This window comes from Marmota flaviventris, chromosome 9 (genome assembly GCF_047511675.1).
Source record: "Marmota flaviventris isolate mMarFla1 chromosome 9, mMarFla1.hap1, whole genome shotgun sequence".
NCBI classification, from domain to species: Eukaryota; Metazoa; Chordata; class Mammalia; order Rodentia; family Sciuridae; genus Marmota; species Marmota flaviventris.
Window position 1 is genome coordinate 61,424,681 of NC_092506.1, and position 21,431 is coordinate 61,446,111.

The 21,431-nt window shown below is 35.6% G+C and overlaps 1 protein-coding gene across 1 annotated transcript in view; it reads right to left on the minus strand.

The window, feature by feature from the left end:
- The window catches only part of Fchsd2 (FCH and double SH3 domains 2), a 239,774-nt gene that overhangs the window by 53,509 nt on the left and 164,834 nt on the right, over positions 1 to 21,431 (minus strand). Inside the window, exons 10-11 of the mRNA XM_027942853.2 lie at positions 15,170 to 15,265; positions 4,049 to 4,165 (exon numbers count right to left, since the gene is read on the minus strand). Of these exons, the coding sequence (XP_027798654.1) occupies positions 4,049 to 4,165; positions 15,170 to 15,265 (213 nt within the window). The remainder of the gene's footprint in view (positions 1 to 4,048; positions 4,166 to 15,169; positions 15,266 to 21,431) is intronic.

The following is a 21,431-nucleotide window of genomic DNA, read 5'->3' on the forward strand; positions in this document are numbered from 1 at the left end:
ATTTTCACATATCTTTGAGAATTAGCTTGTTAATTAAAAAAAATGCTGGGTATTTAACCTGTATTACATTGAATATATGGAGAAAACTGGTATTTTTAAAATAGTCTTCATATACTGGGCGTAGTGGTGCAAACCTATAATCCTAGCAGCTTGGGAGGCTGAGGCAGGAGGATCTCAAGTTTAAAGTCAGCCTCCGCAAAAGTGAGGTGCTAAGCAACTCAGTTGAGACCCTGCCTCTAAATAAAATACAAAACAGGGCTGAGGATGTGGCTCAGTGGCAGAGTGCCCCTGAATTCAATCCCTAGTACCCATCCCTCCAAAATAAATAAAAACAGATTTCATATGTAGTTAAAGTCTATATATGTGTCCTTATGCCAGTACTGCACTATCTCAATCTCTGTAGTTTTATAAGCTTTGAAATCAGGAAGTAGGAGTTCTCTAACCTTATTATTTTTCATGACTATTTTGGCTATTTGGGGTCTCTTGAGATCTCATATGAATTTTAGAATGGCTTTGTCTTTTCTTGTAAATAACACTGCTCAGATTTTGAAGGGAACTACATTGAATTTGAAGAACATTTTGGTATTAAGTGCCATTTATCAATATCTGCAGCTATCTGGGAGGTTGAAGCAGGAGTATTACAAGTTCAAAGCCAGCCTCAGCAACTTAATGAGACCCTGTCTCGAAATAAAGAAAAAGGGCTGTGGATGTGTCTCAGAGGCAAAGAGCCTTTGGGTTCAATCTCCAGTAACAAACAAAACAAAACAAACACATCAAAAGAAGCCCCCATAAAACAAACCCAAAATAATATCTGCCTTCAGTTCCATGAATACTGGATATGTTCCCAATGGGATTTTGATAGGAATTACATGGAATCTGGACATCATTCTGGGAGTTACTGTCATCTTATCAATACCTTCACTTAATGAACATGAACTGTCTTTCCATTTACTTATGCCCGCTTTAATCTATCATCAATGTTTTTGTAGTTCCCAGTGTACAAGTCTTTTACCTTCTTGATATTTTCTTTTTGGTGTTACTAGAAATGAAATTGCTTTCTTAATTTCCTTTTTTTGTTGTTGCTGTGGTACTGGAGATGTATTAATTTCCTTTTTGCAGTACTCATTGTTAGTATTTAGAAATGCAACTGATTTTTGTGTTTTTATTTTGCGTCCTGCAACTTTGCTATAACTGCTCTGGCAACTTTGCTATAACTGCTCTAGAACTCCTATGTTGAGTAAACATGGTGAGAGTGAACATTCTTATCTTGTTCTTGATCTTGAAGGAAACATTTTTGATTTTTCATCATAGACAATCAATTACCACCCCCCCATCCCAATATCTCATACTAGGATGGAACCTGGGGACTACTACTACAGAGCTATATCCCCAACCTTTTTTTTTATTTAATGGTCTCAATAAGTTGTCCAGGCAGGTCTTGAACTTGTGATTGCCTCCTCCCCAGCCTCCTGAGTAGTTGGGATTATACGTGTATATAACCACGCCTGACAACTCTTAAACATTTTTTGTATTTTAAAGCTGACTATGATGCACTGTGGTATGATTTTCTTTGTGTTTTACCTGCCTCAGGTTTACTGAGCTTTAGCTCTTGGTTTATAATTTTTATTAATTGTGGACAGATTTTAGCAAAAACAAAACAAAACAAAACAAAAAACAGGCTTTGGGGGATAAGAAGTGAGTGTATTTTGCATGTCGGAGGTATGTGAAGTTTTAACCATAAGGTATACTGTGGCAGACTATGTTTTTCAAAAAATTGTTATTACATTTCTCATTCTGCATGTTTTTCCAACTTTGTTACTTCTCCACCAAGAAGTAGAGTGTATGTCCTATCTCCTTGAACTATGGACAGGCCTTTGTGATTGTCTCAATAAAATATGACTCAGCAATCCCAATGATGTTTCTGAGGCTAGGTCAGAAGAATACACAGGTTTTATTTTCTCACTCTTGGAACTTATATCTTTGGGGCTTTGTGCTACCATGTAAGCAGTATAGCCAACCTGAAGCCACCATGTTGGAGAGATCATGTGGAGAGACTACACAGAGACAGAAGTGTGTAAGAAGCCCTAGCATTCTAGTTCCCAACTGTTTAGATCTCCCCAGCCTAAGAACCAGTTATTTTGGGGGCTGGGGATGGGGCTCAAGCGGTAGCACGCTTGCCTGGCATGCACATGATGCTGAGTTTGATCCTCAGCACCACGTACAAATAAAGATGTTGTGTCCGCCGAAAACTAAAAAGAAAATAAATATTAAAAATTCTCTCTCTCTCTTTAAAAAAAAAAAAAAGAACCAGTTATTTCACATGAGATGACACCAGCACTGGCCATTATCTGATTATTATAAAGTGATAACTGCCAAGTTGAAACTACCAATACCCAGAATACTGAGAGACATTATTAAAAAAAATGCTTTTTAAATTTTTTTTTAAGCTGGGTATGATGGCAGATGACTGTAAACCTGTGACTCAGGAGGCTAAGGCAGGAAGATCCAAGTTTGAGGCCAGTCTCAGCAACTTAACAAGACTGTCAGCAACACAGTAAGAACCTATTTCAAAATAAGACACAAAGCTGGGTGTGGTGGCACACACCTGTAATCCCAGTGGCTCAGGAGGCTAAGATAAGGAGGATGGTGAGTTCAACATTGGCCTCAGCAACTGAGCAAGACCCTGTCTCTAAATAAAATATATAAAAAAAGGGGTGGGGATGTGGCTCAGTGATTAAGTGCTCCTGGGTTCAATCCCAGGTACCAAATAAATAAATAAATAAAATAAAATAAGGTTTGGGAATGCAATTCAGTGGTAAAGCACTCTTGGGTCCAATTCCCAGTTTAATAATCAAAAAACCAAAACCAAAACAACAACAACAAGAAAAACCCACAAAAAACAAACAACAACAACAAAAATCCCAAAACACTGTCTCCTGTGAGACAAGTGAAATAAGATGTCAAAGTAGGCAAAAAAATACATGGGATACAGCAGCAAGCAAGGCCCAATGTTGAAAATATTAGTTTATGATTAGGTTGAAAGTGAAAAAATAGCAGTGTATGAGATGGATGGTAGGGAGAGTAAAGAGTTTTTTTTAAAAAAAAAAGACAGCCTAGTTCAGGAATCTAAGGGATTTAAATATTTAACCATTGGATAGAGAAAGAGCAACCCATGAAAGAATCTAGACAGGCTGAAGAGGAAGAGGGAAAACTGGAACAATGCTGAGTTACAGAGGGCTGAAGAGTGTTTTAAGAAGAAGGGTGTTGTTAGTTATGATGAAACTTGACTGGTTAAGAAAAACGAGAGGGAGTTCATAACCCACTTGAATCTAATGTATGAAATATGATATGTCAAGAGCTTTGTAATGTTTTGAACAATCAATAAAAAAAAATAAATAAATTTAAAAAAAAAAGAAAAAGAAAAACGAGAGATCAAGTGTCCACTTTGGATCTTGCAACAGACATCACTGGTGATTATGATAAATTTAGAAGGAAAGGAATGATCAGAAGGAAAGCAAGGCAAAGCTTAAACATAATGAGCTGAAAAGTAGGAGGGAGGTCAGGATATGTAAGTGTAGACAATTCTTTTAAGAAGTTGGACGTGAAGGCAAAGAAAGAGGATATAGATACTGAAAATCAAACTAAAAAAAAACTACTATATTTAAAATAATTTCTTTGCACTTGGAGTTTAGTCTTGAAAATATATTTTCATGGAATTTACAACTGTGTCTTCAAAAAAACTTGTCTTGAGAGATGAAAGTCTACTTTAATTTATCATATGTATGCCTCTTCCCCTGCCCAACAAACTGTAAGACACCATCACTAGTCTTTCTTAGGCAATTTTATGGCAAACAGGTGAATTAATGTGTTGCTGCTACAAGGTTTACAGAATTTTTAAGATAAATAGATAGATAAGACTATATTGTTGAGTTTGAGAAAGAATAGAAAAAACATATATGGGTGCTTTTCACATTAATAAAATTTAGCTCCTTAAATGGGTCTGACACTTGGCTTAAGCTGAATGTGGCCAGGATTCTACTACACTTACCCGTTGTTGATGAACAATGTTTTTGTGCTCACGTGCCACACGTGTGGCCCATTTCCTAGCCTCTTTATTTAGACTGTGCTCCTCTGTGGTCCCAGTTTCTGATTCTAATTGTCGACTCTACAACACAAGAGAGAACAGAGAGAAAAATATTGTTATTCTGATTGCAACTATTATACTCAGTAGTTAGACCAAAGGGCCTTCACACTTAGCACTTAAAAAACAAGACATACTGGGTATAGTGGCACACACCTATAATCCCAGCAACTGTGGAAGCTGAGGCAGGAGTATCCCAAGTTTGAGGTCAGCCTCAGCCTCCTGAGTAGCTGGGATTAAAGGTGTGTGTTACTGTTCCTGGCAAGAAAAAAAAAAATTTTTTTTTTTTTTTTTGGATACTGAGTATTGAACACAGGGGTGTTTAACCACTGAGCCACATCCCCAGTCCTTTTTATTTCGAGACAGGTTCTCACTTAGTTGCTTAGGGCCTTGCTAAATTACTGAGGCTGGCTTTCAATTCACAGTCCTCCTGCCTCAAGCCTCCCGAGCCACTGGGATTACAGGCATGTTTCACTGTGTCCAGCTAAGAAAATAATTTCCTAAATACGAATTGTCCAATTAAAGGTCATCTAATATAATCTACTGTATGTTTAAATTTGCACTCTAAAATCCATTCAAACATGAATAAAGAAGGAATAAACCTGAATCTCCAAATTTAGTGACTTCTGCAAACTCTTACTTTATGGAACTTATTAGATTTTTTAAGAAGCAGTCATTGAAATCTAAAATACATTTATGTGTCACCCTGGCTAACTTAACCCGCCTCTCCAGGCCTTAGTTTCCTTACTTATAAATCAACATGTCTGGAGATGGAATCTCAGGTTGTCAGCAACCCAGCAATAAATTTTAGAATAAGTAGGATCATTTCTTGGCCAGAGAGAATAATGTTCTCTGGATAACAGTCTCAAAAATTATGTAATAAAAAAATTATGTTCATAATGCTACTGTAGCAGGGTGCAGTGGTGCAGCCTATAATCCCAGCAGCTTGGGAGGCTGAGACAGTAGGATAGCGAGTTCAAAGCCAGCCTCAGCAATTTAGCAAGGCCCTAAGCAACTCAGTGAGACACTGTCTCTAAATAAAATACAAAAAAGGTCTGGGGATATGGCTCAGTGGTTAAGTGCCCCTGAGTTCAATTCCTAGTACCAAAAAAATAAAAAATAAAATAAAATAATGCTATTGCTCTGAGCTCCAGATATCTTCCTAGCATTATCTGGGAGTTTAGCCTAACCAAAGAACAAAAGGGTCCCAATAAAAATTTAATAATATTCCTGAAATATAAATTTATTTGGAATTTAATGAGTGCTAGAGATTAAAATCAAGTTTGGTTAGTATAAATCTATTTATATGAAGTTGTGCATCCATATCTATATAATTTTACCAATGATTACTTTGAATGTTGAGAATTTGGGTGGAAACATTGTTTTTTCATTTTAAACTTTATGGCATATGATATGATTTTTTTAAAAAGAGAGTGTATGCATGTTTATTCCTACTTTAAGTTAAAGTGGAAGTTCATATTGCAGTAGAAAGAAAAACCTTAAAGTCTAGCAATGAGGGAAACAATATGATGTTTTGACTCATGTATACTTTGGGTAAAAACTTTCTTTTCATGTTTTATAATTAGAACACTATAAAGTTATGATAATTTTGAAAACAAGGTTACCATTTACTGATTCTTTAATCTCTGTGATGCTTTACATAATTTCATTTAGTTCTCAAAACAATCCTAAAACACAGAAATTATTATTTTCAACTTATCAGTATAGAAATCTAAGCTCAGAAAAGGTTATGTATCAGTTGGGCATGATGGTACATGTCTGTAATCCCAGCTACTTGGGAAGCTAAGGTAGGAAGATCACAAGTTAGAGGCCAGAGTGGGCACTTTAGTAAGACCCTGTCTCAAAACAGTGGGGGGGGGGGAAGGAAGAGGAGAGGGGAAAGAAGGAAGAGAAGATGTTTTTTCCCTAAAGCCACTCAACCACTAAGCAGTGGGTCTAGAGCCTGTATTGAGACCCTGCTGGCTCAGATTCCATGCTGTCTATATATCTATATATGCTTATACTGTGTCACTAATTGTACTATTTGGTTAATACTAATATTGATAACACAGAGACAATAATATTAAAAAAGACACTGCTAAAATATAAGTTTCCTTTGAATGAAATTTTGGAAAGGTTTTTAATTAGAGATAAGACATTTAACTGATTTAATTTTCCTTGAGGAAAACAAAACAAAACAAAAAAACCCGAACTGGTTCACATGAGTTTGAGAAGGCTTTAAAAACTAGCAATGTTAAGTTTTTAAAAATTTCCAGTCCATTTAGAATAAAATATTAAGATCTTTAAAAAATTATAAATTAAATAATTTTAAAGAACTAAATAAAGGAAATTAACATTCTAGTACTTTTGATAAATCAATTTTAACCCATCTAAACTATTTTGTCCTCAGATACCTCTCAAGATTCATTCTCATCCTCTCCCTCCATTCCTTTTATTTGGGATTGAACCCAGGGTTGTTCTACCATTGAGCTATATCCTTAGTTCTTTTTATTTTTTGAGACAAGGTCTTGCTAAATTGGCCTTGAACTTGTGGTTCTCCTGCCTCAGTCTCCTGAGTAGGTGGGATTACAGGCATTTGCCATTGTACCAGCTTAATTTAAATTCATTTTAAAGTTACTATAAGGGCACAGAAGGTTCAGACAGATATCTGAGTACCTGTATAGGATGACAAAGTGAGCTGGGAGAGAAAGCTGATTTCACAGAGGAAGCAGAGTCCTTACTTTTCAAATCTGTACCCAAAATGTGATCATTTGAAAGAGAAAAAGTAATGAATGAAAACCACTAGCACAGTAAAATACTATTTTTCCAACCAAATTTCGAAAAAAGATAAAATTAGGGTTGTTGTACCAATGTTACATGCCAGGAACAATCTCATTAATCCTCATTTAAGGCAAGTACTTTACCACTGAGTTACATCCCCAGCCCTCATTAACCTTCACTCAAAGTGTGTGTACTAATTGTATTTTTCAGTTCATTGGTGGATATTATCAAGTTAATATCAATCCATCTTATTCTTATTTTAAATTTTTTTTGTTTTTGTTTTTAGTACTAGGGATTGAACCCAGGGATGCTACCACTGAGATACATCCCCAGTCCTTTTTATTTTTATTTTGAGATACAGTCTTATTATGTTGTTGAAGCTGAGCTTAACTTTCAATCTTCCTGCTTCAGCTTCCTGAGTTGCTGGCATTACAGCCCAATCCACTAATTCTTTTTGATGTTTTCTAATATATTCAATAAAGTTAATTTTTATTTAAGTTAATTTTTATTTATTCTCAAGAGGTCCCTTTTGTCAGGAATGCTGGTACGCTCCTGTAGTCCCTGCTACTCAGGAAGTTGAGGCAGGAGGACAGCATGACTCTATGAGTCCTGGACCGGCCAGGGCAACATAGGGAACAGAGTAAAATGCCCATTTCAAGAAAAAGGGGAGCAAAAAAAGTAAAAAGACCTGGATCTCTGTAGGTTTGTGCTTGGAATGCAATAATAGGTTCAGAATCTATAATTCTGGAATTCAAAATGCTCTGAAAATCACAAAGATCTTTTTTTTTTTTTTTTAAGTTTAGAACTCATTTGAAGCAAAGTGAGTTATCTTGAACTAAGGAGATGTTATTTATAGGCTTTTATTCATTTAACTTGGTATGAATACTGAAATGTTTTACTGCAAAAAAAATACTGTGTTGTTTGATCATTGGGTGCTTCCTCATGTCCTATTCAGTGTGTAATGATGGTACAGGGATTGCTTCTGCAAATTTCTGAATTTTGAAACAGATTTGGCCCAAAGCCTTTTTTGGCAAGAGTCTGTAAAACCTAAAGTCACATATTTTAAACCTTACACACACCTTGGAGAGGAGGTGGAGCAGTGTACTGTCAAAGACATGTCTTAAGCTTATTCTGATCAAGCTGGGACAGTAGCACCTTCACTGCAGAGAAAAGTGGCAGTTCAACTGCATAATTGGATTGTGTGTCTAGTCTTTCAGGTGAATAAACTAGAGAATTAATGTTGTGATCTGAGCCTTGAGGCAATTCTGGAAGACTGGACAACTAGGTAAAAGGATGTACAGTACAATTCCATTAAGGCTGATGAGAACTCTGATAAAGGAGTACCATTCTCTTAGGTCAGAACAGATAGAATAGCAAGGGCAAATCTAAGCAAAAATTATATCCCTGAAATCTCAGTGACTCGAGAGGCTGAGGCAGGAGGATTATAAGTTCAAGCAACTTAGTGAGACCCTATCTCAAAATTAAAAATAAAAAAGGAGAGCTGAGGGTATAGTTCAATGGCGAAGTGCCTTAGGGTCTAATACCCAATACAAACCAATACACACACAGAGACGCACACACAAAATCCCCAAACCCTGTATGTCAATACATCACCAAGGCATCTATTCAAAGCTCTCTGGATGCTTAGAGAAGGAACTAATCCAGGAGAAAGGTGACCAATCCAGCAGAGGGCCTATCACATGGATGGTAGGCTTTCTATGAGAATCAAATAAACCCTTTCTGGAAGGCTGAAGAAATGAGAACAACCCCTACTGAATGCCTACCTGTCAACACTGCTGATTCTACAAAGTAGCGCTCGTGTCTTTAGCTGCAGCTTTTCAGTTTTGGATGCCACCTGCCACATATACCTGGCACCTATTTACTGAATGGGAAGATTTTCCACAGAATCTTTATCATCATCTTTCCTGTTTATGAGACATTGCTATATAAATACAAAATTACCACCAGTGGAAAGAGCTACCCATAACTGAGATTTTTTTCCCCCCTTTTGGTACTGGGAATTGAACCCAGGAGCATTCTATCTCTGAGCTATACCTCAAACCCTTTTTTAAAATTGTATTTTGAGACAGGGTCTCCTTAAGTTGCCCAGGCTGGCCTTCAACTTGTGAACCTCCTGCCTCCTTAGCCTGGCAAGGATCATAGGTGTTCACCAGTACACCTGGCTTACGTAACTGAGAATTTCCAGGTAAATTTCCTACAGGATATATTAGCCCAATATGGTCCTTTATAGACAAGGGAAATTCTTATTAAATATTTAATTTTAATAAATGCATAAAAAGCTCCACTTAAGGTTTAGGGATATAGCTCAGTTGGTAGAGTGCTTGCCTTGCATTTAAAAGTCCTGGGTTCAATCCCCAGCATCACTAAACAAAACAAAACAAAACAAAAACTCCACTTAAGCAAACCTTAAATATGCAGAAGTCCTCAAGCAAGTGGACTTTTTACTTAATGTAACTGTTAATCTAGAGAAGGCAGAGTTAAATATCTGAAATGGTGGCCAGAATAACAGGAAAATACCATGTATCAGAAATTTTATGTCAGCCTTTTTGCTACCATTATCTCTGAAGATCTTGTTAATTACAATTCAAGGAAAGTAAAGAGGAAAGGGTTTTCTCATTCCCACCAGGAAACTTGAGAGAACATTTCCTTGTTTTCCTGCCTCTATAGATTATACTTATCCAAGTTTTATAGACGTGTGTTTCCCATATTTTTTCCTATCCCTGGTTGACCTTGTGCTTTTTCATAGGATGTGAGAAACACTTTGAAGGACTTATGTTACTGGTTCTGCTAACGGAAGGCGGGCACGTATGCAGGACAGAGATGCTGAAAAGTGCAGGTCATAGGGAGGTAACTATCAGCTATTGCCTTTCAGGCTTATAAAATGCTAAGAAAGAGGTTAATAAGATTTACTTTGGGTAATACATTAAGAGAACAGAAGTCCCAAGGGACTTGCAGTAATCAGTTTAACAAGGAAGATAAGTACTGCAAGATTTTGTAATCTTTGTAGTATTGTCTATATTTGATATTTTTATATTTCCTGAAGCAATGAGGGTTAAAACTTAAAACAAAAAGGAAAAACATAAAGATCCATCTAGCTCTTTACCGACCACTATGTGCCAGGCATTGAGTCAAAAGTTTAATTTCATACCCAATAAAATAGTCATTTTATATACAAGGAGAATGAATCAAAAAATTTAAAAATATATAATATAAACAGCTAGTTTTAGATACTAATACCTAGGACTTGTTCTTGTATGACACCTGTATGAATATCTAACACCAGTATGACCTGTGTGACAGCTGAAGGACTCTCCAACATTGATATTCTAATCAATGTACTTGTCAATTCTAAACAGAATACCTGTTATTTAGGGAGGTGTTTTAGGACACATTCCATATCCTCCTCAGAATAATTTTGCATTAAAAACTCATTTCTGCAAAGAAAGATGTACTCTGCTCATTTTTTTTTAAAGAATTTTTGACCTGTTACCATCATCTGATAAATGGTAATGAGGTATAAAGAAAGGACACTTTAGAAATCAATAACACAATATGGAAATATAGACAATAGACAAGAAAACCTCCTTTCAATATTCTTTTTTTGCGGGGGGGGGGGGGGGGTGAGAGGGGACTGAGGGGACCAGGGATTGAACCCAGGGGTGCTTAACCACTGAATCATATCTCCAGGTTTTTTTTTTTTTTTTTTTTTTTGTATTTTATTTAGAGACAGGTCTCCCTGAGTTGCTTAGGCCCTTGCTAAGTTGCTGAGGCTGGCTTTGAACTCTTGATCCTCCTGCCTCAGCCTCCCAAGCCACTGGGATTATAGGTATGTGCCACCATGCCTGGCTAGCTCCTTTCAATATTAACCACAAGATAGCTACTAGGTCACATCAAACAACACTTTCCTTTGGTCACTGTTACTTGTAATCATCTTATGGTTAATATTATAAATACCCCAGTCTATGGCTAGACAGACATGTGGCTTCATAAAACTTTCTAGTCAGTTCGTTTTGGCATATCATTCTAAAGAATGAGTCAAAATAATCATATATTAAGATAACATGAAAGGAAATTCTATCAGTCAGAAATAAAAGATAAGCCAAATAAAAGGCATAATAATTCCAAGCCTTAAATAAATTCCTATGCTAATACTGTGACTGTATGTTTTTAGTTGGATGTTTTGAACTTTTGTAGAACACTGTAATTTGAAGTGGATTATCTGAAAATTTTTTCTCTTTAAGTTTTAACATAGTATATGATAATAAGTTATATTTTATTACAGTAGTAACGTTAAACATCCTATGGCTTTCCTACATGTATCTTACCTAAATTTAGAGAAAATATTAGCAACTAAATATTCTTAATTCAAATTTTGATTAAGAACAATACTGTCCTACTTCTGCAATGGATCTCATCATATTTTGTCCTACTTGAAAATATTCCATAGTTCTCCATCTAACACTGTATACAGAATTACCAAACATAAAATCTGGTTGCAACATATGCCTATGGTATTTTCAGTTTCTCTTTCATCCCAAGACTATTTGCCATCTCAGGAACAGGTCATATACTTACAAATGTTTTAGCTATAAACTTTCTAGTTGAGGGACCCTGATTAGGGGAGATGAAAAACAGCACCTAAGACATAGGGTTGTCATGAGGATTATATGAGTTAATATAGGTCATGTAATTAGAAAAATGTCTAGCATAAAATGTTCAAAGAATGCCACCTATTTTTTTTGTTTGTTTGTTTTCAATTGCTGTCTTAACTTCCTGACATATTATTCCTCAAACTCTATAAGATAAATCTCAATTCATCTACAAAAATCTAATCCAATCAATCCAATAAAAAATGAACAAAAAAGTTTTGAATAGACATTTCCCAAAGTAGATATATAAATGGCTAATCAGCTCATGAAACATTCAACAATATTAGTCATGGGCAAATGCAAATAAAAACTACCATGAGATATTTCACAACCACGAGCAAGGCTATAACCAAAGAGACAGGGCTGGTGGGGGGAAGAAGCTCAATGGTAGAGTGTTAAATGAAAAAACAAAAACAAAAACAAAAAAACTACAAATAACAATCAATATTGGTGGCGATGTGGAGAAATGAGAATCCTCACCCAATACTGATGGAAATATGAAATTCTGCAGTTACTCTTGCAAACAGTTTGGCAGTTTGCTAAACATTTAAACAGAAATTTACTATGACCCAGTAACCCAAGAGAAATGAAAATACATTCATACAAAGACTGGCATAGCAATTAACATAGTAGCACTATTCATAAGAGCAAAAGTGAGAAACAACCTAAATGTTCACCAACTGATGAATAGATAAACAGATAAACAAAATGTGGTATATTCATATGATGGAATACTAATCATCAATAAAAAGGAACAAAACATACTGCTGCATTCTACAACATGGATGAATCTCGAAAATATTATGTTAAATGAAAGCAGCAAAGCATAAGAGACTACACATATCGTATGATTTAATTTATGTGAAATGTCTAGAAAAAGCAAATCTAAAAAGAATAAAACTAGAAAGAGTGGTTGCCTGTATCTGGGAGGGGTGATGTGGATTAACAATAAATAGACATGAAGGATCATATCAGGATCATGAAAATATTCTAGAACTTATTTATGATGATGAAACATAATTTGGTAAATTCATTAAAAATCATTGAACACACTTGAAATGAGTGAATTATATGATATGTAAATATGCCTCAATAAACTTATGAAAAGAGCAAGCTCATCTAGCCTGAGGTCTATAGTTCAGCATGTCATAGCTATCCTCAGCATTTAGTTGAATGACTGGAACATACAGTAGGGGTTCAGTGTTTGTTGAACTGAGATATGTTTCAAAACAGAACCAACAAGAGCAATTTCAGAAACACACTGAAGATAGAGGTGAGTGGTACTTCCTACATGTCCAAGATTCAGCTGGCAGAAAAAATGAGTTAATGGACACTGACTTGTATTCTCTTCATTTCATGCCAAGCTTTGTGCTACCAGCTCCAAGAAGTAAAACCAGAGAAGCAAGTAAACAATGGCTCCATTTCCACAAGGAAAAATACTGGTCCATACTGAGTAAAAATACTTGCTTGGGAATTTGTTTGTTTGTTTACTTATTTATTGGCACTGGGAATTGACATGCAAGGCAAGCACTTTACCACTTAGCTATATCCCCAACCTTGTAAATTTGTTTTTTGTAAGCAATAAGAATGCTTAATTTATAACACAACAAAAATTATACATAAAATATTTTATAGTTAACGTTTTCAAAATCATTATAAGGATTTTTATAAAACCACAGGTATTTATTGTTTTCTATTATGAAAAAAATTAATGGCTTCTAAGTTTCCAACATCTTTTTCAGGAAACAACAGCATAACAGAAAGAGCATTAGAACTGCAATCAGAACAGCTATGTGTCATTCATTCCCCACATGACTCTGCAAATCTCTTTTCCTTCTTAGGATATAGTTCCCTTTTTTTTTACAGCCAAGATTAGCTCTTGGGTTCTTCCCACACTCCTGTTGGGAAAACTAAGGTGTTTCAGACAAAAGGAAAAATGAGAAGCTCAATCTATTTACTATACAAAGTAAAGGAAATTCCTAGGTTATAAGGGAAAATCAGAAAGCTACTGCTGATGCATTCAGGGGCCCTGTATACAGACAATTATGACTCAGTCCCACACCAGGTCCCACCCTTCATTAACATGCAACCCCCAGACATTCCATTCCTCCCACCCTTGACCCATACCCCGATATACCTCAGCTATGGTCATTCTCAAAGCACTGACAGGGGAGAGCTCAATATCCACCAGTTGGGCAGCTCTTAAACTCTACCCAGTAAAGATTGCACAAGGATAGAAAACACAGCACAGAGTTAGAATTATAAGGCAAACAGGAACACAACAGCTAAGAACATTTAGCAGTGTTTAGAAACAAAGATAGAAGGACTTAGGGCTACAATTGGCCTTTGAAAGTGAGATGATTGATTTTTATGTGGCAAATAGGCAAAAATAAAATACTCTAGTCACAATTTTAAGTCAAGTTTGATAAACTTGTCCGTGCTCTGTTTCTTCTAAGGCTCTACTTCATTCATCCCAAGCTTCAAAGAAGTCAAATTATAGGACAATATCATTGAGTCGTTAAGAAAAATCTGATTTGTTCAAAAGGTCACTAATATAAATGGCAAAAGCCATTATCTAAGAAGCAAATACTAATTTCCTATATTTCTTTTTTTTCCTAAATATTTCTCTTATTTTATTCTATCCTTTTTGCAGTACTAGGGACTGAACCCAGGCTCTTGTATATGCTAGGCAAGTGCTCTACCACTGAGCTACATTCCCCAGTCCTGTATTTCCTTATATAGCTATTAACAGGGCTATTCAAAATATAAGAAAAATAATGAGGATGTCACCAACAAATACATTTCTATTAAAGTGATATCATTAAACTCTGAAAATATATCATACACTCCCTTCAGATTCTAAATTTACTAGAAGAGTTTTTGAATATAATTTGACTTCCCTCTTGGTTTGCCTACTTTTAGAGAATGTATTAGAATGCCAATATTACTTCTCATTTTGTAGAAGCTAAATTTCATTATTTTATGTCAAAAAATTCATATTTTTGTTCATCATTTTAAAAATTCAAATAATGGCAAACATTTCTCTTAAACTTAAGAAAAATGTATAATTAATGTAAGTTCTCTAAAAGTTGCCAATTTGGGGTTTATGTTAACATTCTAAAATCTTAAATGAATTATCAAAGGCCCATAATTGCTTTCTAAAGCCAACTAAAATATCTCTATGCCCATATATATTATTACATTATTCACTCTACTCTGGTTAAAATTTAACCACTGGGTTCTTTGAGAGGTATAACAAAAGAATTTCATGTACAGAAAGCATAATGTACATCTTAATAAATCTGTTGAATAATTTTTCTTCTTCCCTCAGTTTTCAGATTTTCATTACTTTTGTTTCATAACTTCATCTTATTCAGTAGGAAGTTGTTAGTATAAAGACACTGGGTGTGTTCCTTACATGGTAGACAGAAGAAATGTCATGGTTTCTCTACATCTTCATAGTGTTGTTACAAAATTAATGAGATACACTCAGCTCTCCCTGTCTATTCCAAGGATGATAACTATGTAAGCACAAATATAATAAAAAAAATGATAAGAGAATCTGAATTCCCCTTACAGTATCACTGTCACAGGGCTGGAACTGGAAGGGTTGAGGTTTGTGAAATACAGCATTCTCTTGTAAAAACAGCTGAAGATTATAGTCCCGTACCACCTAGAGAGAAAATAAGATATCTTTAAGTCTTGAATAAGGTTAAAATGTCCAGTAATTTCATTCTAAAGTCTAAGATTTACTCAGCTGATTTCTATACAAATGAGAATCATCCAACACTATGTGATCAAAAGGAAATGATAATGTTATGCCTTTTTTTTAAGATAAGAATTATTACTTCTGTGTCCTATTTTCTCAAGAATTTAAATTTGAAAGTACTAGTTTAGCAACTAGCCCAGATTTAAAGACTAAACAATATGTACTACTTTAAGAGAGCAAGATGACATGAAAAGTTATCCTGTGTAATGGGTGTGTATGTGTGTGAACAGGGAAGGGAGCATATTGGTTTCTTAGTTTCTCCCAACTCTGAAGTTTGATGGGCTCTTAGAAGTCTGTTTTACAAACTGCCATTTACTAGGAAACTGCAAGATAATCCTATCTATAGCACAAAATGATATTGCCAGAAAATTTCTTGTACTTTTTCCCAGTAGGTTGCATTCTAATCATGATCTTAGAATACACTCAGAGACCCTGTGCCTAATAGAAGAAAAAGTAGGCCCAAATATCCGCCACATTTGCTTAGGACCCGACTTCCTTAACAAGACTCCTAAAGTACAAGAAGTAAAATCAAGAATCAATGAATGGGATGGAATCAAACTAAAAAGCTTCTTCACATTCAAGCATGTGAAGAGAGAGCCTACAGAAAGGAAAAAAGATCTATCAAACACACCTCCTCAGATAGAGCATTAATCTCCAGGATATATAAAGAACTCAAAAAACTTAACACACACACACAGAAACAAAAACAAATAACCCAATCAATAAATGGGCAGACAATTCACAGAAAAAGAAACACAATCAATCAACAAATATATGAAAACATGTTCAACATCTCTAGTAATTAGAGAAATGCAAAACTGCACTGAGATTCCATCTTACTGGAGTAATCAGAATGGCAATCATCAAGAATATAAGCAACAATAAATGTTGGCGAGGATGTGGGGAAAAAGGTACATTTCATACATTGTTGGTGGGGCTGCAAATTGGTGCAACCACTATGGAAAGCAGTGTGGAGAGTGGAACAACCATTTGACCCAGTTATCCGACTCCTAGGTTTATACCCAAATGACTTAAAATCAGCATATTACAGTGATACAACCACATCAATGTTTATAGCAGCTCAATTCACAATAGCTAAATTATGGAATCAACCTAGATGCCCTTCAACAGATAAACGGATAAAGAAACTGGTATATATACCCAATGGAATATTACCAAGTCTTAAAGAATAAAAAAATTGTGGTATTTGCCAGTAAATGGATGGAACTAGAGAACATCATGCTAAGTGAAATAAGCCAATCCCAAAGAACCAAAGGCCAAATGTTTTCTCTGATATATGGATAATAATTCACAATGGGGGAGGGGAAGACTAGAGGTATTTTGGACTAGAAAGAGGGGAGTGAAAGGAGGGGAGGGGGCATGGGTATAGGAATGACATTAGAATGAATTGGACATTATTACCCTATGTGCATATATGATTACATGATCTATAATTATAACATCATGTACAACCAGATGAATGAGAAGTTATACTCCATTTATGTATGATATATCAAAATGCATTCTACTGTCATGTATAACTAATTAAAACAAATAATTCAGAAAACAGACTGAAAAGGAATATACATAGAACAGCAAAATAAACAGCTTAGAAAGATGGTCTCTGAAAATGAATTATATGCTCTGGGAAAGAATGGAAATAAGCAACATTTGATTATGCAAAAACCCAAATTGCATTTTTCTGCATTGGTTACTCATCTTTCATGTGCAATGCATTACACCTCATTAGCAGCTCTGCCTGAGGATGAGCAGAAGAAAAAAAGTTCAAAAAAGTTCTGTAGTTTTACCTTGGAAATCTGGGAAAAGGATGGACTACTTGAGAGGATAATGTAGTGTTTTGTATTTTATTTACAAGTGCAATCCCAGTTTTCCACTGCTTGCCTCCCCCGCCATTCAATCATCCATTTATAGAGCTTACCAGGTCCAACGTTAAGTGTAGGAGTGACAAAGGAATCCACAGATGAACAAAACAGCAAACAGGGTTAGTATCTTCAAGTAATTTAGAATGTGGAAACTGCAAGAACCAAATAGATTACACAGTTCCAAATACACTGTGGAAGTACACAGAAGGTACAGGGAGAGCAAAAGGGGCGATACTGAATTCAGACGGAAGAGGTGAGACGGGGTGAGGATGATGGGGAGATTCTGGTCAAGGAATACTCACTGAAAAAACATATTCTCAAAGGGAAATGTATTTTGTTCTTTTCTTGGGTTCTAATTTTAAGCTAGAATAACTGAAAGCTAATGATCCAGCCCTCAAAGCCTCACTCATTACCATGAAGAAAAGCTGGGAGGATCACTAGCCAAACAAATCCTCAAGCACTATGATGGGTGGGGCAAGGGCAGACTGGACAGGTCAATTCTTACAGACTTTAAACTTTTTGTTATAGATAATTTCAAAACACACATAAAAGTAGAGACAATAGTAATATGTATCTCCATGTGCTCATGACCCAGTTTTCAAAAACATCCCCTCATGGACAATTTTGTTTCATCTATAAATTCATCTACTTCTTCTGTCACTAATTACATTGAAGTAAGTCCTAGACTTAGTTCAATCTCATCTATAAACATTTCAATATCCTATCTAAAAGAATAGGGGTCTTAAGAAAACACATTCAGTTTAAAATTTACAAGACTAACATATCAATTAGTGTTCAAATTTCCCTATTCTTTAAAAGTTTTTCGAATTAGGATCCAAATAAAGTCAGTCCCCAGAGCGCAACTGGATGTTGCTTATAATGTGGAAGCTGGGAGAACTAAATAGGTTACACAGCTAAAGCACACAATGGAAGCACATAGAGGGTACAGGGAGAGCAAAGAAGATGATACTGAATCCTGACTGAAGAGGTGAGATGGGGTGAGGAGTGGTGGGGAGAATCTGGTGAGGGAAAGCTGATGTTGTTTAAGATGATGTTCTTTTCATACACTGTAAATTTCTTTCTTCCTCCTTTTTCCTTTCTTGCAATCAATTCAATTGTTGAAGAAGCCCAGGTTTTTGTTTGTTGAGTTTCTGAGTCTGAATTTTGTTGACTGCATCCTGGGAATGTTTTACTTCCTGTTTTTCCTTAAATTGGCTTTTGAATCTAGAGGCTTAATTAGATTCAGGTTTGTGTTTGTTTGGGTCTGCTTTGTTTCTGTTTGTTTTGGCAAGGTAGGCTTTACTTTCATGAGAAGGTTTGCCCTGACTTGCCTCTTTTTATGATATTAACATTTATAGTGGGCTGAAGGTAACTTCCCAAAAGATATGCCCATGTCCTAATCCCTGAAATCTGTGGATGTTACCTCCTTTTGAAAAAGTGTTTTGGCAGATGTAATTAAGGATTCTGAGATAAAAGCATGCTGGATTACCTAGGTGGGCCCTAAATCCAATGATAAGACATTAAGAGGGCTGGGGATGTGGCTCAAGCGGTAGCGAGCTCGCCTGGCATGCGCGGGACGCTGGGTTCGATCCTCAGCACCACATAAAAATAAAATAAAGATGTTGTGTCCATTGAAAACTAAAAAATAAATATTAAAAAATTCTTTCTCTCTCAAAAAACAAAAGACATTAAGAAAATTACACAGACAAAAGGAGAAGGCAATGTGACCACTGAGGCAGAGTGTGGAGTGATGTGGCCACATCGCCTCAGACACCCGATGAGGTAAGGAATTGTTTTTCCCTTAAAGCTTTTGGAGGAAGTACAGCTTGCTGACACTTAAGATTTCAGATTTCTAGTCAAGGAAATGGAAAAAAGTTGCAAAGGAGTCCTGTGTACTTCTTAAGATCTTTCTCTTTCTCTCTTTATTTTTCAGTTTTCGGTGGACACAACATCTTTATTTTAAATAATTTTATGTGATGCTGAGGATCGAACCCAGCGCCCCACGCATGCCAGGCGAGCGCATTACCGCTTGAGCCACATCCCCAGCCCTCCTGTGTACTTCTTAATGTCAGCATCCTGCATAGCTATCACACAATAAAAAGCTAGAAAATTGACATTGGTATACACCATAAAGGTTATTTAGATTCCACCAATTATACACTTACTCCTTTGGGTATGTTCATTTATATGGCTCTATGCACATGTGCAGCTTCATATAACCACAAACCATAGTCCAGATGCTAAGACTCCCTTGTGCCCAAATATCTTCAAATTGGGTCTTCCAATTTGCAGCATGTGAGTTTCTGTTAATACATAGTCTTGCTAAGATTCATTCTTGTCTACATTTATTTTTGACAGGTTAAATGGAATCTCATGATGGTTTTAATTTTCATTTCCTTGATTATTATTTTTTAAAAATAGTTGTAAACGATATTTTTATTTTGTTTATTTTTATGTGGTACTGAGGATTGAACCCAGGGCCTCGAATGTGCTAGGCAAGTGCACTACCACTGAGCCACAATCCCAGTCTTTCCTTAATTATTAACAAAGAAAGCATCTGCATTATGTAGTTAGGGCTGCCACAACAAAGTACAACAGACTGGGGAGCTTAAATATCAGAAACAGATTTCTTTAGAGGTCAAGAGGAAAGAAGTTCAAGATCAAGGTACTGGCAGGGTTGGTTTTTACTGTGGGCCATTCTTTATGGCTTAGAGCTGCCACCTTCTTTTGGTATCTTCATATGGTCTCTCTGTGCCTGTTTAATGTCCTGTAATTCTCAACTTCTTATAAGGACATTAGTCATATTGGATTAGACCCACCCAAATGACCTTATTTTAATTATATCTTTAAAAGTCTATCTTCAAATATGGTCTACTATGAGGTACTAGGGGTTAGGATTTCAACATGAAATTTCCGAGGGCCACAATTCAGCCAATTACAATATCTTCTTATATTTTTTATGGTATTTTTTTCCCTGTAACATGCATGCTGTTTGTTTTATTAGTAGTTCATTCCTTTTTATGGGCAAAGAATATTTCACTGCATGGATATACCATGCCATATTTTACTTACTCAACTACTAGTTGATAAACATTTGAGTTGTTTCCACTGTTTGACTATTATAAATAATGCTACTATGAACACTCATGTACAATTTTTTGTTTTAATACTTTAAGTTTTCAATATTCTTAAGTGTATTCCTAGGAGCGGAAGTTGAGTCATATGGTAACTATGTGTTTAACTTTAAAAAAAAAATTATTAAAGCCATCCTAGTGGGCAGAAAATGATATCTCACTGTGGTTTTAATTTGTGTGTTCATAATGACCAACAACTGCTGAACATTTTTTCATGTGCTTATTGCCTGTACATCTTCTCAGAGGAAATGTCTACTCAAATCTTTTGCCCATTTTTTTAAAAATATTTTTTTAGATGTTGCCCATTTTAAGAATTTTTATTTTGTTGTTGAGTTGTAAGAGTCTTTTATATAAATCTGTTTATAAAATCCTTAACAGATAAATTTAAATATCAGATGTGCAAACATTTCTTCCATCTTTGGGTCTTTTTTTAAAAAACATTCCTGAATAGTGTCCTTTGATGTGTTAGAGTTTTTAATTTGATAAGTACAATTATCTGTTTTTTTTTTCTTTTTTCAAATTTCTCTTTTTTTGTTCTTCTAAAATATGTTTTTACCTGTTGATGGACCTTTCTTTATTTATATGTGGTTGATAATTAAACCCCGTGTCTAGCCTCACGCATGCTAGACAAGTGCTCTACCACTGAGCTATAACTCCAGCCCACCCGTCTTTTTCTTTTTCTTTCTTTCTTTCCTTTTCCTTTCTTTCCCCTTCCTCCCTCCCTCCCTCCCTCCCTTCCTTTCTTCTATGTTGGGGGATCAAACTCAGGGCCTTGCACATGCTAGGCAAGTGCTCCATCACTGAGCTGTATTCCTAGCCCTATTTTTAGTCTTATTATGCTTTTGATGTCAAATCTAAGAATACACTATTAAATACAAAGTAATAAAGACTTACTTCTATATTTTCTCCTATAGTTAGATCACTGATACACTTTGAGCTAATTTTTGTGCAGCAGAGGTTCGACTTATTTCAACTCTGTTCTTTTGCACTTGTCCCAGAACTTTTGTTGAAGATATTATTCTTTTTTCTTTGAATGGTCATAATACCCTTGTG